This window comes from Xenopus tropicalis, chromosome 8, assembly GCF_000004195.4.
Source record: "Xenopus tropicalis strain Nigerian chromosome 8, UCB_Xtro_10.0, whole genome shotgun sequence".
NCBI classification, from domain to species: Eukaryota; Metazoa; Chordata; class Amphibia; order Anura; family Pipidae; genus Xenopus; species Xenopus tropicalis.
This window is the reverse complement of record NC_030684.2, coordinates 107,716,931-107,736,342: the sequence shown is the minus strand read 5'-3', so window position 1 is coordinate 107,736,342 and position 19,412 is coordinate 107,716,931. Positions and strand designations below refer to the sequence as shown.

The 19,412-nt window shown below is 38.8% G+C and overlaps 1 protein-coding gene across 2 annotated transcripts in view; it reads right to left on the bottom strand.

Moving 5' to 3' along the window:
* The window catches only part of sptb (spectrin beta, erythrocytic), a 59,697-nt gene extending 45,702 nt beyond the window's left edge, over window positions 1-13,995 (bottom strand). Inside the window, exons 1-2 of one of the 2 annotated variants that reach the window (XM_004917264.4) lie at window positions 13,909-13,995; window positions 500-691 (exon numbers count right to left, since the gene is read on the bottom strand). In XM_004917264.4, coding sequence (XP_004917321.1) covers window positions 500-644 — 145 coding nt within the window. In that variant the 5' untranslated portion in view covers window positions 645-691; window positions 13,909-13,995. Of the gene's footprint in view, window positions 1-499; window positions 692-13,802 lie in introns of both variants that reach the window. The other variant, XM_002936896.4, reaches the window with a different exon arrangement.
* Between the last annotated feature and the right edge of the window lie 5,417 nt (window positions 13,996-19,412).

Here is a 19,412-nt window from a genome sequence, read left to right as displayed (position 1 = left end):
GCAAGATCCTGGAATTCCCCTTCTATAAATTATAACTTACTTAAACCCAAAATCAATTGGATATTTGTAAATGAGAAGCTGACAAGCATCGCACTAGATAAATACCCATCATTTCTTAAAGTGTGGCAACACTGGAGAAGAACTCTCTCCGTTCATCTTTTATTGGTTTAATTGAGCAGTAGTCAATTTTCTTTAACATAAAATTATTGATTACAAGTATATTCCTCTTGTATTTTTTTTTCTTTCTTCTTATAGTTATATTTGGATATGTTATTGTTGGAACTGATAGAAAATATATCACTATTGGGATAAATTAATATATCCGTGATACCAATGACACAACTTCAGAACACCGTGGTAACATTACTGTAATATTTGTAATTGCCATTACAAGCCAACTGTATGTGATATTGAAATTGTTTAATTGTTGATATAAAAATAATAAAAAAACAACTTTAATGCTATAACTAGATGATCAAAAGCATTTAATAATATGTACCTGCAAGGGCTTTAATTCTAGATCTTTCAAACATTCGAGCGGAACTGTTATCATTGTCAAGGTCATCCTCTACCGTTTCCCAGCGGGAGTTGATAGTGCAGTACTGCTGCTCAATTTCCAGGTTATCAAAGTCAGTGGTCTGCATGTTGCTGCTTTTGTAGGTGCTGACTCTTAAGTTTAAATTCGGCAGGCCTAAAATACAAAGACATATGACACATTTGCAAAGCATCGAATATTATACAGACCTATAGATCTGTTTCTCACCGAGGATACAGACATATCATTTCTAGCTGTCATTGTAAAAATAATGTTGGTTGCTTCATTTAATGGGTATCATGCCCTAAAATCAGAAGAGGACAGAGAGAATGCAATGTAGAATGGCACTTAACTAGAGATGGAAGAAAGCTGCTGAACACAAGAGGGCTCTTTTACTACATGCACAGTAATGCCTGCCCTATGGCCATTGCTTAGGAGAGGGTTGGCTTGAACCCAACAATCTTGTGCTCTGCATCTTATGTTAGGTTTTTTTTATCCTGCACAATGTGCAGAACACAGGCAGACCACAGACTGAAGTGCTACTGCCTTTTATGCCCCCTAGTGCTCTTGCACTTCTTTCTGTGGCCATTATAAATGACATTAACAATAGAAAATGTACAATGCTGCAGTGTTCCATTTTGACCATATCTGCATTCATATCTGAACAGAAAAACCTTAATTGGAAGAAACCATTTTACATGACTTTACCGCTACAGATCAACCTGCTTATATACACTTCAGTACTTCAGTTACAAGACTTTGCAGAGCGAGAGAATTCTGAGAATGAGGTTAAAGAGGAGGACAGAGGAGCCAGATAACACCATTATCACAGATCCTGTTTGCACAGCTCTGGTATCACTAGAAGACACCTGACAAGTGAAGAGAAGCGGGAGACAGCCGTAGCCTTACAAATGTTAGAATGGACTGCCCGTATTTTTTACCAATATACTCCAAAACTGTAAAAGAGTTACTAGAAATAACCATTAGCAAGCTAATTATCTATCTAAAAGCTGGTGAGGATGAACACAGTGATTATAAAACAGATGCTCAGTGTGTATCCAGTGATGTTGGCAAGCAAATAAACACCGTTGTGGTATTATGAACCAGTGAGTTTCTAGAAAGATCTTTTCCCTGTGACCTTGTATGTGCATAAAGGTGCTTTTACGTTAAGCCCCCATATACAAACAACAGGCATTTGGATTTACAGGCAGAAAAATATATTTGAAGCATTCTACTCCATTGTTAAGTTGTAGATGATACCAATTCTCTCTATATGCCATAGGTTTCCTTACAGATGTACAAATATATGCCAATAGCTATTTTAGCCCTCTAAGGTAATTTGTGGTGACTGGCATTACCCAAACAGCATTACAGCATTTGCCTGATCTCCTATTGCAGCTATTTATCATATAAATTGATATATATTCAATTAACAATTAATCAAGAGTGAATAAAGTAGGAACAAGGCTCATCATTACATAAAGCTGGATGGGGCAGATGCATCTTTGGGCTCATTTAGACCTCTGTGCCACCCCATCTGTATCCACAGGCAGAAGCAATTCAATACATCTTAGCAATAGGTAACTGTCACTTATTGGGATCCTCCAGTGATCACATACTAATAGAGGCATAAAATGTATGTTTTCAAAACATGGTTTGGGAGCCCTAACAACAATATGTTGTTGTGCCACCCATGAACTAGTTAAACCACTGCATGACAAAAGCTTATGAGACCTGGAATAACAAACATCCAACATGTTATAAAACTTTCAATGCCATCTGAATTAGAAATGTGTGGCCCCCTCACCTCCATCTTGATTAGTAAGACAATGGGGACAAAACATTCCTGGGTTGAGGTTACCCTTGTATAGGATAATGAAAGCAAATTCCCTTCATGTATTTTCTCATTAAGTTGTATACATACTCCACACAGTGCTGCATACTGACACTATCAGCACCTTTTTCAGACTGAACTTTCCTGTCAGCAATGGAACATGTGACTTAACTGGACTCAGGGCAATGGCTGATTTAGGTCCAGATACAAACATTTTACTGACAGACAAGTGACATCCCTGTACATTGCATTGGTCCATAAGGAAGGGCTGATTCCACGAAACCCATCAGGCATTTATTTGCCTTGTGAATTGAAACATGTAAATCACAATCCTTGAGCACAAAATGTCATTTTATATACACAGTCAGAGGTTTCAGCTACACATTATTAATAATTCATGCTCTAAAGACTGATATAGTGTTTACTATTCCTCTCTGATTAAATAAATTAACAGCCTCTCCTTCCTATGGGTGTTACAATTGAGAGTTATGCTTTAAAATGTGTATCTCTTTTACCGTAAGTGCTGCTGGAAATAGCACGGCTAAAATGATCTCACCGACAGCTGCCAAATTCTTCTGCTCCCAGAAAGTTAACATGAAGGGCAGAGAAGCACTTTGAGTTTTAGCCCCTACAGACTTAGCTTTATCTAATGGTGTCATTTTGTCACATGTCACTCATTGACTGTTTCAAAAGAATGCAATATACTGCTTGGTAACTCACGCCAGCAATCCTGATTGGCTAACACAAGAGACAATATACCCCTTTGCTTTTCAAATAATGCTCAGTAATATATATAGGCATAGGCCAATCTGCCAATTTCGATTTATTTCCAAAAACCCAGATTAACCCAAGTTGCAGCACACCCTGGAATAGTAATGAGGTAAAAACAAAAAAGAACTAATTAAAACATAACTTTTAATAATGATGTTAAAAATGCTTGAATAGAGACTATGGCAATGTAGACAAAAAACAAAAGTTGGTCTCTTTCCCTTCCTATTTAATAATTAGTAAACATGACACCAAAATTTATTAAACTAAATGGTGACCCTCTTACCCTCAAATGAATTGCTATCCTTCATTATTATACAACTGGTGTTAACTTGATCAAAAACATAGACACAAGCATTGCAGGCTCAGCACACCAATAATCCAGTGTTAATTATACAACATTAACATTGGAGCAGTTCCCCAAAAATTTGAACTTGTTCAATAAGCAGGTCTGGATTTAAAATACGTCTTGGCATTTCAAGTACACAGAGGCCCAAACAGCCCCCTACAGGCTCACTGAATAGTGACTGTCTATGGCATCTTACAGCAGCTCCTCTGGCATTTGCCAGAACCCACAGATTGCCAGTCCAGGCCTGCCACTAAGAGGTCATTTCCTCTTGTCTTATCATTTTAAACTTGTATTTGTTATTAGATGTTGTTGTACTATATCCTGCTATACTACTATATCCTGCACACTACTTCTCAGTTCTGAGACTTTTCATCACGTAGAATTGGGTGGGTGCATTTAATCCATTTGCTTCCTGTGACTTTTACTTTCCTGAATGTATTCATTTGACCATGAAGGGTGCCACCCTAGGCGCCAAACCTAAATACACCCCCTACTTTGGGTAAGTGACATCACGCATAGCGTGCACGTGATGTCACAAGTACCTATGTCGCATAGGTGACATCACATGCGTGTGACTTCACTTCTGATGTGTGACCCGACCCCTATACCTCAGCCCCCCAGGATTTCCTATTTTAAAAACAAACATTAAAAACCAATATATAGGCACCCAAGGGCCACCCCCCCCCCAAAACCTGACACCCTAGGCACAGGCCCTCGGATGCCTATATATGAATATGGCCTTGCATGTGACTAGGAGTTGTCATACTCGTTTCTCTGTACATTTTAAGCTCTGATGCGAAGGTTGTTGGGGGCCCCCTTAGCTCATAACATGGTTACAGGTATAGGAAAATATCAATTTCAAAGAATCTCTAGTACAGCAATAAGATTTCACTCCAAATATCATCTTTACTAACCTTCAAGCTGGCCTTTCAGATGTATCCAGGAGAGAGAATAGAATTTCTTCCCATATCTTAACCTGACTGAGACCTTGTGACACTGTGCCAAGCCCTCCCAAGTTGCCAGTGCAACAATTGCTCTAATGTAAAACCTAAAGAGGCAAAGTTATCACAGAAAATAATAGAATGCTTTGCTTAGGTTGTATTAAGCAGTTAATATTGAACTAAACATCTTTTAGACACGGTAGTACCCTTGTCTTTCCCAAGCAAACAAAGCCTAGAAAAACATGTAGGGCCAACTTACTAACACGGGTGCTAACTTTTACCAGTAAAGCTATACACAGCAACCAATCAGATCTTTGTTTTCATTTTATGACTTGTAGTAGACTAATGATTGGTTGCGAATGCCAGCTGCCACATTTAGCAAAGTTGTTTGTAAATCAGTCCATAAACATTCACTAATCCTGTAATTGTTTAGTATATCCATCCTTTGAAATAAAGATGTAGTTATGGGAAATTTCAGTTATTGCATTCACTTGGTCACATTTTCTGTACAGACACCTGACATCATTTACAAACACTCTACAGCAGGAAGCTTGTGACTAATGACTTGGTTTCAGACTAGAGACTTAGGGGTTAATGTACTAACCACCGATTTTTTTTTTCTGAAAAAGTCGCAGAGAAAAAATGCCGCAAATTTTCAGAGATTTACTATGCATCTAAACTGCTAAAAATCCGAATGACAATTGCGAGTTGGCGAGTTCATGTAAAAATCAATAGAACTTTCCTTGAAGTTCTTTCTTTTGTCTCGAAAGTTTCGAGATTTCGTTGGGTTGTGTCCGAAAATCACAACTTTTTCGAAAGTCAGGATTTTTGTGGCAACAATTTGAAAAAGTCAAGTTTTTTACAACTTCTCTTTTTTTATAGTAAATATCAGACATTCGGGAAAATGAATTGTCGAATTTGAAAATAACAAAAAATGAGAAATTATGGAGTGCCTGTGGATGAAAAAGGCCTTTGAAGCTGGTTTGCAACATAGTCTGTGACAAAATAATGATGCTGTACAGGTTGAGTAGAAACTGCTTTAAAGGAACAGTAACACCAAAAAATGAAAGTGTATAAAAGTAACTAAAATATAATGTGCTGCTGCCCTGCACTGGTAAAAGTTGTGTGTTTACTTCAGAAAGTCTACTATAATTTATATAAATAAGCTATGTAGCCATGGAGGCAGCCATTCAAAGGAGAAAAGGCACAGGCACATAGCAGATAACAGATAAAACACTATTGTATTCTACAGAACTTATCTGTTATCTGCTATGTAACCTGTGCCTTTTCTCCTTTTTTCCAGCTTGAATGGCTGCCCCCGTGGCTACACAGCAGCTTATATAAATTATAGTAGTGTTACTGTAGCAAACACACCAGTTTTACCAGTGCAGGGCAACAGTGCATTATATTTTTATTACTTTAAAGCTCTTTCTTTTTTGGTGTTACTGTTCCTTTAATTTTAAAAGTGCCATAGGGTAATCCTAAATAGTAAATTGCCATTTTAAGTACTAAGGGCTGCCCCCTGCGATCATAAGAATCACAGTGCACACAAACAAGCCAAGGCACACATACATGTTAGGTCATATGAGCCATTAAATGGACAAAGTTCTGTCATCTACTCCCACAATTCTACCTTTTATAGTTAGAGCTGCATTATTTTCTTGTAAGGTGATCACAGCCCATATATATATATATATATATATATATATATTATGGACATGCATTATGTGGTGCTTTAGCTTTTTCTGAACTATTAACATGGGGGGTGTAGTTCTGTGATCCATTTGTAACATAAATAGGGCTAGCAGTTCTGAGGGGCAAATTCATTTAGCATACTCCTGTCCATATTACAGACTAGACTTTCATAGTGCAGTGCCAATGATATCTCTCCACATAAATGTCTGAGGTCATAACAACTGATGTGTGTGTCTTTCATGGGCTGCAGTTAAAGCTGAGATGGTTTGCCAGCTGGTAACTATGCACTATGAATGGAACCTTAGTCTGATACAACCACAACATATTCCTGCAATGGCTTTCATGTCTTCAAATAGCTACTTATACTCTCAATTTTTCCTTAATAGAGGGGAATACCCATACTAGCCTTGATTTGGAATGTCTCTCTTTACAAGCCATGAGAACTAGGGAGTTGTCTCTACAATGGAGAGTGTCATTTTAGCCATGTTTGCTTGGCCACACCAGCATTCCCTTGTTCAACATGAGTGCAATGAATAGGGCTTGTGTTGAACAAACTTTTTGCCTTTTGTTTTAATCAAGTAAACTCTATCTCCCATTTGTAATAACAGGCACTTATCTTGCACAGGAACAGTAACCCATAGCAACCTTAAGGGATCTGGCACACGGGGAGATTAGTCGCCCGCGACAAATCTCCATGTTCGCGGGCGACTAATCTCCCCGGATTGCCATCCCACCGGCGAAAATGTAAATTGCTGGTGGGATGGCATATGTGGTGGCGCGATTTCAGTAAAATCGCGGAAGTTGCCTCAAGAGGAGGGGTGCAGGCACATGTAGCGGAAATATGCATAAAAATGCGAGAGTTTGAAAGTGTCGTGTTTTTAGACGTATTTCGACTACATGTGCCTGCACCCGAGTGTATTCCATTCAATATCTGCCCTATGCCTCGTCTGGCATTAGCCTTATGGCTTTTGTTATTTTTTAAGCAAAACAGGGCAACAGGGGAATTTAAGCTACTCCATGTTTGGTCCTTTGATGATTGATAATTTGTTTGGTGTTAGGTATTATTTATCACCTATATTAGTACATGGGCTTACTAGCCTTGAAATATTATTTAGATTTTACAAGTTTATTTAAGGACTTGAGATGTTATTTAGATTTTCTCACTGGAAATGACCAGTGCCTATATGCTATAGCAGGGATCCCCAACCTTTTATACCCGTGAGCCACATTTAAAGGGAAAAAGTGTTGGGGAGCAACACAAGTACGAAGAAGGTTCCTGGGGGTGCCAATAAGAGCTATAATTGGCTACTTTATAGCCCCTATGTGGACTGGCAGCCTACAGAAGGCTCTGGTTGGCATTATACTTGGTTTTTATACAACCAAAACTTGCTTCCTTACCAGAAATTCAAAAATTAGCCCCTGCATTAAGGCCATGGAGAGCAACATCCAAGGGGTAGGTGAGCAACATGTTGCTCACGAGCCACTGGTTGGGGACCACTGTGCTATAGCTTTGTGAGCTTATGAGTTTTTGCTTTTTCAATTTGTTTTGCTGCGTGCCCCTATCGAGGGCTTTCCCCACACAAGTTTTGCTGTGTAATGCTTTCAGGAGAATGGGCGGTACAAGCATTGCCTTGAGAAGACGTCAACAGGGAATTTCTCCACAAACTTAACTATTTTTTTAACTTAATAGATAGTATGTAATACTCTATACTACTCTAGAACTTTGCTATCCATGTGATGCCATAGAAGCACAGTTATCTTGGCAGAAACATTATATGCTCTCTCAGTGTGAAAATTAGCCCTAATATAATAGTTGGGTATATAGGGAGTACAAGCAATGCTATATACATTATATGGGAAATAATGCAGACAGTTTTGATTCCTGCTTCAGTGATATGTAGAGTAATGATAAGTTAAACACTGCCTTATCCAGTGTAGTATTTATTACAGTATTTATGCAAAGACTGCATGTTCCTTCCCTTTTAAGACATAAGCCCCAGAAGGCTTTTCTGTAAAAGAGAAAATACAAGTCTTGTTCCTCTGGCACACAACCTTTTTCACTCAATAGTATATGAGAGCCAACATGTTCTCAGTGCTATAGAATGTACATCAGAAAGAGAACTGAATAAGCAGAACTCTGATATATATCTGTGCAAAACACTATAGGAAGTAAATTGATGGTGAAAAATGCAGTATCATGTATTTATATAGGTATGCAGGAATATAAGATAAAATTTGGAAACCTAATTATGTCTGAATGTGCAGAGGGTGCCGGAATTAGTGCTCCCATAAAGAAACAACACTAAGATGTATTTACTAAAATTATAACAAATATAATACATTGTATAAATATAAAATAAATTAACAAAGCCAAGCCAAGTACAGGGATGAATACTGAATATGTGTCCTGAAACTGTAGCACACTGCTCTTCCTGCAGCTCTTTGTATGTGACATTCCAATTAGCTTCTTTATCTTAAAAGAGCAGAGCAGCATTATCTGTCTTTTTGCATTTCAGGCATCACGCCCTATAGGAATTCACTTATCAAATGTGAACTCATCAGTCAGCATATACTTTGGCAAAAAATGTCAGTGTTGAAAACCAACCCTGAAGCATCCACTAAATAACAATGATCATAAATATAGTGATAACAACAATGATCTGGAATCTTTCTAATTCCAGAAGCTGTTAGAATTTCCTTTGTCCCTAATCCCTTAGCTATTCTTTAGACCAGTTTTTAAAAAGCAAGCAGCCTTTTATATTTATAACTTTCTACTTTGCAGTTGCTGGTCCATCTTGTTCAGATAATTCTCTCAGATCCTAGGAAATCAATGGGAAGGTAGGAAACCCCCTATTATAATCTATTTTTAAAGCACATGTCAACCCAAAAAAAAATGTTTTGCCTAATTAAAGAAAATATAATTCTAAGCAACTTTACAATCTACATTCATTATAAATGTGTATATTTAATTGTACATATTATTGCTATTAAAAGCAGTGTTTGCCAGTCCTTTTCTATTCTCTGCCCTGGTGGCTCAGACTTAAAACAGTGTAAAGGTGGCCATACACGCACCGATATTATCGTACGAAACCTCGTTTCGTACGATAATCGGTGCGTGTATGGCATGTCGGCGAGTCGACCGATATCGCAGGAAGCTGCCGATATCGGACGACTCGCCGATCAGACAAGTTTGAAAATTTTGATCGGGCGCCATAGAAGGCGCCTGACCAAAATTCTCCCTTCAGAGCTGAATCGGCAGAAGGAGGTAGAAATCCTATTGTTTCTACCTCCTTACCTGCCGATTCAGCCCTGAATGGTGTGTGGCGGATCTTACGATGTTTCGTGCGACCGATGGTCGTACGAAACATCGTCGGATCGCCACGTGTATGGCCACCTTAAAACAAGAGAGACAGACCTGTCTTGCTGAAGGAGACTGGCTTTTGGTTTAAAAAATCATAACCAGGAGTTAAACAAATGCTGCTTATTAGCTATTACATTTACAAATAATTTTTATAGCATTAAAAAATTCACATTTTAAAGTTGTTTAGAATTATGTTTTCTTTTATTAGCCAAAAAATTATTTTTTGGGTTGACACATCCTTTAATTTGCTACAGAAGAGGGAACCGCACGTGCCCCATAGGAAGGCATGCCCCCCGGTACTTACCCCAGTATATTGTACTATATGAATTAATACCAATAACCAAGTTTTGGCACGTGACAAAGAGGCATCATTTTTTATAATGTCAGAGTAGTTGCATCTACAATACCAAAACTATGTGGTTTGAACTGTAAAAACACCCTGTCCACATTTAAAGATGTTTCTTTAGGGCAGTTGAACATTTGTGAAAAACAAACACATGTTCCTTTACTACCATTAAGAGAAGAATCTTGATACCTTCCTCCATGCAGACTTAGGCTATACTAAAGAACTAATTTCCCTCTTATGTCTGTGCTCACCATTACATTATTACCCACAGTATTGTGTTTATCAAATGTTTAAGGGAAGAAGAACATTAGAGTACCCCTAAAGTACAGACCTTAATAAGCAAAGGAATTCTTTATAATGCTTTTCAATGAACCTGTTACAAAGCAAATAATGTTTTTTGCAGTATGTGGCTATGAATTACTCTGATGCTCAAGGTAAGAAAGCCTTTAATGTCTTTAAAGGGGTTAAATTAGCTGTTAGTAGGATGTAAAAACTACTATTCTGAGACAATTTGCAATTGGTCTTATTTTTTTTAATATTTGCAGTTTTTTTTATTATTAGCTATTATTAGCTTTTTGTTCAGCAGCTCTCCAGTTTGGAATTTTAGCAGCTATGTGGTTGCCATGGTTCAATTTAATCTAGCAACAAGGCAGATGTTTAAAAGAGAGACAGGAATATAAATAGAGGAGGGCCTAAATGGTAAGATAGGTAATAAAATATAACAATAATATTTTAGCTAAAAGAGGATTTTTTTTGGCTGCCAAGGTCAGTGACCCCCACTTGAAAGCTAAGTGAAAGAGTCAGAAGTGGAAGGTAAATAATTGAAAAAATAAAAATGAAGACCAACTGAAAAGTTGTTAATAATATGTCTCTACAGAGCTCTTTTTTCTCATTCATTATCCTTTGGTCTGTCTACTGCAAATTGAGTCATTTAATATACTGAATTTAGTTATTTATGTTAAGTTATGTTAGTTAAGTTATGTTAGTTAAGTTAGTTTATGCTCTTTTTCCACCCAAAGCCCATAAGTTTTTTCAGCTTCTTCCTCCAGGACACACAGATACCAACCTCTGCATCTCATTTACAACCAAACACAGTATCTGCATCTCTCTTCCCGCCATTAAGTCAGCTGCTGACTACATGTCATTACCAACCAAATACAGTACTCTCTGCACTTTTCTTCCCACTTCTACATGAGCCTCAGCATCTCTCCTCCAATCAAATATATCGGCCTCTTCCCACCATTACACTAGTTTATATATATCTATTCCTAAATTTAATGACAGATCAGAACTTTGCCTTTGCAGTAAGCATGTCTTGCACTGATTTTTGTCCCATCTACAAACTTAGAGTATACACTGAGTTTACACATAAATTAAGTTGACATTAACCTAAGATGAGGAACAGAACTCATGTAAAGACACAACGAAAGTCTACTTGTTAATCATTCTAAATGAACTTATTAAGGACAGCTCTTTAATGGGTTTTTACCAGTTTTGCATGTCCATGAGGACCACAACTTTGACTTTAATACTAATCATGTCCTTTACCATAACATTTAAAATCACCACACTTATAGTTTTAGTTATATTTCAATATATTCACTTGGCAGTTACTGAAAAGTGAGTCACTTACTGTATACCCAGTGGTGTAATGCCTTTGGGGGCTAATTTCCAAGAAGCAAGTGTAATGTGCAATGGTGGATGCTAATTGTCATTTATTTTCCCCACAAAATAACTTGTGGGAGTACAGGCAAAAGTTAGCACCATCTGTTAATAAACTGTGCTCAAGTTACAATTCAGAGATGGGTTAGCAATGTATGAAGCATCCATGACAACATTACCTTGTCAGTGGTATCCATAGATGCATAGGGTTGGACTGGGGAGTGCAGAGCCCACTGGGATTAACACCCCAGGGGCCGCCACACCTCTCTAGGGCCCCTGCTGCCCGCTCCCCTGAGGGCACATATCTCATGCTTAACTAGGCGCAACTAGGTCAGCAAAGGAGCTTTCTGAGTTGGTGGGGCCCACGAGTTCCGGGCCCACCAAGTTTTTTCCCATAGTCCCGTTGCCTCAGTCCTACCTGTAGATGCAGCCCACTAGAGGGACAATGGAATTACTGCCAAGGGTAGACAGGTACTAATACCATGGTTTCCTAGCTTTCATGCACACAATCGCACACAATTTCTCAAAGTAGGCTGCAAGGACGTATTGCTCCTTCCCACAAGTTGGAGTTACATTGCACATAGTAATATAAGCTGAAAGTTGCATATGCACATAAGTGATTATTTTTTGGTCTCTCTGGATGATGCAGTTGTGACATGTAGATAAAAAAGATAGAAGCCGTAAAGCATGCTCCATTTCAAGTGATACATATTTGGTGTCTGGGGAGACAGAGGAGTATACTTTATAGTGTTTTTTTTAATTGCTAAATGGGGCCATTGATCTTGTAACAACATTGCAAAAACACAGCAATACATTATTCAACAAGACAAGAAAGTTTCCAGGGTAAAGCAAAACTTTTTCTATATATAATAAATATCTAAAAGTCCTGCAAAGACATCACCACTTGAAAGTAAACACAAATCTTACAAAAATACTCTTTATACATATAAACTATAGGCTGCAGCTGTTAGCAAATAGCTAGGGTGCTGGAGTTTAGCAGCAGCGAAATGCCAACCTATGGATGCCATAGGTGGCACCTCTGCTGTAGTGGCTTCAGATGCACTTAGAGGGTGCTCAAAAATCTTGTGTCTGGTCAACAAATAAAAAGGCAATGAGGCTCATTTATTAAAACTGGGCAAGCCAGCACCTGGGCATTAACCCATTTCATCCAGTCGGTGATTAGCCTTTCTCTGCTAACTACTGGTAGAACAACAAAGGCAAACTTTTGATTGCCATATGTTACTACCTAGGTACAGATTTGCCCAGTGTTCCTAAATAAGCTCTGACAGTGTCCAAACAGTATTTAAATGCTACTAGAAAGTGGTACATGGTGCAATAAATTGCATCCAGTCTAACAATACCAAAAAGTACATTTTAGGTTTCATTGTCCAAAGTACAAAGATTCACCATGTTTAAATGTGCCTGCCAAAAACCAACACAACATAATCACTAGATACAGGAGGCCATAGTTTTGCACCACTTACTGTATTGCATTATAGCGTAACCTACAGTTGTGTGTGATCTAACTGGCATAGCACCGAGTTCCTACCAAGGTACAATATGCTAAGGGAGCACTATACAGGTATAGGATCTGATATCCAGAGAGCTCTGAAATATGGGAAGGCCATCTCCCATAGAAATTTAATCAAATATTTTAAAATGTTAAAATTCCCTTTTCTTTGTAATAATAAAACAGTACCTTGGACTCGATCCCAACTAAAATATAAATAATTCTTACTGGAAGCAAAACAAAACTATTGAGTTTATTTAATGTTTAAATGATTTTTGTAGCATACTTAAAGTATGGAGACCCAAGTTACAGAAATATTCTTAACAGGTCCCAAACATTCTGTATAACAGGTCCTACACCTGTATTAACTGCCTAGTCAAGGCAGAAGCTAAGAACAGGCCTTTCTAGCACCTCATTTCCTTATGATGAGACTGAACTCTGAACTATATCCAGCGACAACAGGACAAAACCTGCTAATAAGTAGCAAATGCAGTGTCACTTATCATAAATTCTATTTGCAAATATTTTGTTATTATAAGTTGTCCCTCCCTAATAAATAGCTTGTACAAACTGGCACATGTCACATATCAAACTAGACCTATTACTGTTATGTACATACCTATATGAGTATGTTTTAATTTACATGCAGCACCAACACTATTCCATGGGTGCCCACTTTCTCACCCAATAATTTCTGGATAATTCACAACCATGCATTTTTCAGGGGTACATTACACTTCCATCTTTACTAAAGCCAAACAAAGAGTACCTGCGACATAAACATAGCAAAGAGCACTTTACCTTGTTCTCTCCAGCTTATCTTGATACTGTTTTGGTGGCACAGTTGAAAGGCATGAAAGTGAAGGACAAAGGAGAAAGAACAGCTGAAAAAAAAGTACAACTATACCGTTATGCTGCAGTCCACATTGCACTGGCTGAGGACCCGCCCATGTTAAAAATAAAGTTATCAGCAAGTGAGCAATGTCATTCCTGAGGGGGTGAGATATTCTCTGTATACAGTCAGCTGTGGAATGGCATGGTCTCTGTCACTCATTCAGCACGACACAACATTTGGGTAGGCACAGAATTCATAGGCTTCGTTAAGGAGCCCAAAGAATTACCATAGGGAAACATATACACACCATTCACTTGGCCACATGTGTTCTTATCTGCCTACATCTGCTCTGTGTGCGTTGCTGTTTATTGGTTTTTACACATTCATGTTTACTGCTTATTTTCCTGGAAAAAATATTTCTTTGACCTATGTCTGGGGCTCTCAAACTGACTTTTAATCCACAAAACATTGCAGAATGATCTTCTACAGTTAGTAGAGGGTAGAAGTGTAATTTGCCCTGGGCTCCACAGCTACAAATTACATTGTGCGGTAATGGTTTGACATTCTTAGTACAGGTATGGAATCAGTTATGCAGAAACCCATTATTCAGAAAGCTCTGAATTACAGAAAAGCTATCTCCAATAATTCAAATTTGTTAATATAATTTCCTTTTTCTCTGTAATAATTAAACAGTACATTGTACTTGATCCCAACTAAGATATAATTAACCCTTATTGGAGGCAAAACAATCCTATTGGGCTTATTTAATGTGTGCGTAAAAAAAGTTTCCGCAAAGCGAAATGAGACAGATTTGCTCATAACTACTTATTGATGCAGATGCCTCTTTGCAAAATATTATAAGTATCCAGTCCATAGAATATATTTTTCACTGCTACCCCCATGTTTTGGGCACTCCAGAGAATATATTTTCTACTGCAGCCACCTTGCTCTGGGCACTCCAGAGAATATATTTTCTACTGCAGCCACCTTGCTCTGGGCACTCCAGAGAATATATTTTCTACTGCAGCCACCTTGCTCTGGGCACTCCAGAGAATATATTTTCTACTGCAGCCACCATGCCCTGGGTTATCATTAAGGGCTCTGGCACACGGGGACTAATCTTCCCGAAATGCCATCACATCGGCAAAAATGTAAATCGCCGGTGGGATGGCATACGTGGTGCCGCGATTTCAGTGAAATTGTGGAAGTTGCCTTGAGAGGAAACTTCTGCGATTTCACTGAAATTGTGCCACGCATATGCCATCCCACCGGCGATTTACATTTTCGCCGGTGGGATGGCATTTTGGGGAGATTAGTCGCCCGCGAACAGGGATATTTGTCGCGGGCGACTAATCTCCCCATGTGCCAGAGCCCTAAAGCATATGGTTACAAACCAGCTAATAAGATAAAAAGCTGGGGGCGGGAGGCTGGAAGCTGCAGATACTCTAGCAGCACAACTGACACTGTCCAGAATGATCTGTGAGATCCTGCTCTGGAATTCTGCCATGCACACTTGGCATACACTATAACTTCCAGCCTTCGTCATATTGCCTTGATTTGTTTATTACTTGTTTGTTTTGACAATGTAAAAGTGCTATACTGTTTTAAGCTTTACCTTAATTTAGCAAGTGAGACTAAAATGCAAACGTTTTTCTGTTGCAAGAGACTTGGTGAGGATCAATAGAGTTCCCTCTGAAGAATCCATGTGAAGAAAAAAAAAACAAAACAATACTGCCCCCTAGCTTGCTGTTAGACAAACTGCTTCGGTAGATAACCTGTTCCAACCATTCATTTTCTCTACAAAGTAAAGATATTCTTGTATGAAGCATTCAAGTGAAAAAAAATTGTTTGGTGACTAAATGGTCTAATACATACATGACACGTTTCATGCTTTCTGAAGACATACAGGGCATAATTGACTTATACAGAAGCAAGAAAAGGCACATAGACAAGGTTATGTTAAACAAAGTGTCTATCAATTCTCAAGACTTAAGCAAATTTTGTATGCTCCTACAGACACATGCTGTATTTGAATACTCTTGGTGTGCTGGCATAACCATGGCCCTAGGCAGGGTTGGACTGGGGTGTGCAAGGCCCACTGGGGCTGTTACCCCAGGGGCCCCCACACCCGCTCTTGGGCCCCTGGGCTAGGGGTGTAACAAGCCTGTGTCTGACCTTATTTACGACTAGGAAGGCAGTATACGAAGTAGGCACACGTGCAAATAAAGGGAGCAGCAATTGATGCAGACCATAATGGCATCCTGTATATACCACCTAAACTATAGCAGTTGATAAGAACAAAGCTTGCCTTAGCATGTCATGTGAGGTGTAAAGTGCAGCCAGACACTGGGCAGAATGCTTATTGCATGTATGCCTTGTCTATATACACAAACTCTTATATGTTACATTTTAAGCCCTGTCCAACTACCTTCGCCATAGATGTCATGCATCCATGCAGTCTTCACCTGATGGGACAGGCCCAAGTAATGATCTCAATTCTGGTGAGAAGTATAATTTTTGCATTCATACAAAACTACTGGAAGTGTAAAAGACTTCATAGTTGATATCATTATTGGAGATGACAATAGAAACAAGTAGGAAATAATACTTTTAATTAGCCCTTAACTACAGATAGGCTAATCAGCAGACCATGCATTTTAAAAATCATGCACAGCAGACCATTTTGTTAGAATCTCTACTTCTTTACACTAAAATGTATATTGGCCATTTTGACTTGGAAATAGTTTCCATGTATGGTAACCCAAGAACATGATGGAATATCACCAATATACTTATTCTTAAAGGAAAACTATACCTTTTATAGATACAATGTACCGTTTATACTCGAGTATAAGCCGAGGTACCTAATTTTACCTAAGAAAACTGGAAAAACTTATTGACTCGAGTATAAGCCGAGGGAAATGCAGCTGCTACTGCAAGTTGGAGTGATATCACCCCCATCCCAGCAGCCAATTAGCAGAACAATGTGAAAGCATCAAGATAGCAGCTCCCAGTATATATCAGAATAGCACGCAATAGTAAGAAATCCAAGTCCGGCTTGGGACTCCCGCAGTTACATGGGAGTAGGAGAAACAATAGGTTATTGTGCCGCCTTTCACAGTCCATCTCTTTCCTCTCATAGCTCTAAGGCCTCATTGGGGATACATACATTAAGCCCTTTAAATCGTTTATAATAAATCTTTGTCTAAGGCTCATTTTGACAGTCTCTCTCACTTTCCCTCTTGCTCCCTCTCTCTTTATCTGACCCTATTTAAAAGAGCTTCTTTTAAAAGAGAATCCTCAATAGTCTGCTAATCCACTGGGTGTACTGACAGAGAGAGAGACAAGAAAGGCAAAAAGATACAGCCCCGGGAAATATAGCAGTGCTGTGACTGACATCCTAGGAAGGAAATATAGGCCATACAGGCCCGTATAGGCAATGGACAGCCCTTTTCATTGACACTGGAGGATGGCAGTCACAATACAGGAACCCCCACATACGACACACACAATGACAGCATTGTCATTTATTCCCTACCCCGTGAAGCGCCGCGTATGATACCGCCGCCGATGGTCACATCGGTGCCCTGTCTGTACTCTTTCCCTGTAATGTGAAGCCAATGCTGCCGGAGCTCAATCATCTTTGCTGTTTGTTTGAATGCTACCTGAGCTCAACGCGACAGCACGCACGTTCGGACGTCCACAACGTGTGCGCTCGCAACAGTACCATATATATGCGAGTATAAGCGTGAGTATAAGCCGAGGTTTACTTTTTCAGCACATTTTTAGTGCTGAAAAACTCGGCTTATACTCGAGTATATACAGTAGGTCTAGCATAACTCCGCTCGTATGTAAAACCTTCTTCATCAAACTGAACCATTTTCATATAAATATACTTTTTAAGTAGTATGTGCCACTGGGTAAACCTAAATACAAAATTGCCATTGTAAGAATGAAGGATTCACAGTGCACACAAACAAGCCAAGGCACACATACATGCTAGGCCCCATCAGCCAATTAATGGACAGAATTCTGTCTTTTGCTTCCACTTCTTCATATTACAGTTAGAGCTGCATTATTTTTGGTCATGTAATCTCTGAGGGAGCACACAGACGATCACAAAATGGTGGCTCAAGAGAAAAAGGGCAATATTTACTGATATAGACAGTATATTTAAGTTTGGCATATTTTTTAATAGGTCACTTACCATAGTATAAACATCTGTTGGTCAAGTAATCATTTTGGCGGTTTAGTTTTCGTTTAACTAAAATATTGTTTTAAAGTAACACTGCATCCCTCTTTAATTGGTCTGCCAAAAAGTTTATTGCAAGATAACATCTTTTAAGTTATAATCCTGCATTAGCATGTTTTATTCCCCACAGGAAAATATTTCCCACAGTTTACTGCTCACATAATCTGACCAGCCTCCCATACTTCTCCTCGTCTTACATAAAGCTTCTTCTTTAGGACTGTGGGGTGAGTGCATATATAATCCTTCTCCCTCTTTATTTGCATTGAGAGTTGCTTGTCTAAGGAACATGGTCAACAGTTGAGAATAGTCAGTAAGGGAATAAGTGCAACTGATTCCATCAGTTTCTTTTATACAAAAGACTGGTGCTTTGCCTTTCATAGGGCTTATACACTCAAGGGTTTCTTTCTGCATTCACCTGCGATGGATCTCTTATGTATTCCACCCAAGAAAATGCAGGTGTAAGCTCAGCCCAGTCTGTTCTGAGTTTGTACTCACTGTGGCACAGGTGTCACACATCAAGTTGCGTATGAAAGATCTTCTAGTTCCTTCCAGTGCTATCAGACAAGTATTTACATGGCCACCACCAGAAAATTTGGGGCCCTGTACAAGTTATTTTTATGGGGCCCCCTAAGAACACAAGCATGCAGTGCCAAAATATTTTGCCAAGCCCCTTAAGTGCACAACACAAACGATCAACTAGCAGGTGGGTAGGTTTTGCTAGAACAAAAGGTTGAACATATTGGAAGTATGTATTTCAACCACAGCTACGATAGTACAAACTCACCAATCATGTTACTTAATTGCAGGGGTATAACTATAGAGAAAACAGACCCGGCACTGCTGGGGAGCCCAGGAACCATAGGGTAAACATCTGCAATATATGTTCATAGAAAATATTTTTTTTCCAAAGTTTAGGGGCCCATTGATCTTGCTGTGGAGCCCAATAACTAGTCAGTAGTATTTCATATAAATAGTTACTAAAATAATTAATTTGTGTGCTAATAAGTCTGTGGGATCATTCAGAGGAATTTACTTGGTTTTTTAATTAATGAGAGGTCAGAGGAGTTTGCTCCTGCCTGCCCCTGTTAAGCTTCTCTAAATTGCCATTGCTTGATAAGCAAGTTACGTAAGTTCTACGTAAGTATGCAAGCCACAGCAGTTTTTGCAGTTTTACCATTACTTTATACAGAACTTTTGCATACATTTTGCAACGCGCCCAGGCCCCCATTCAGATGCAGCTATCACCTTGCCTGGCAGTACACCCACTCCGCACCTGATGTAATGGGCATAAATTTAAGAAAATAATACACAATGTAGTTTAGCA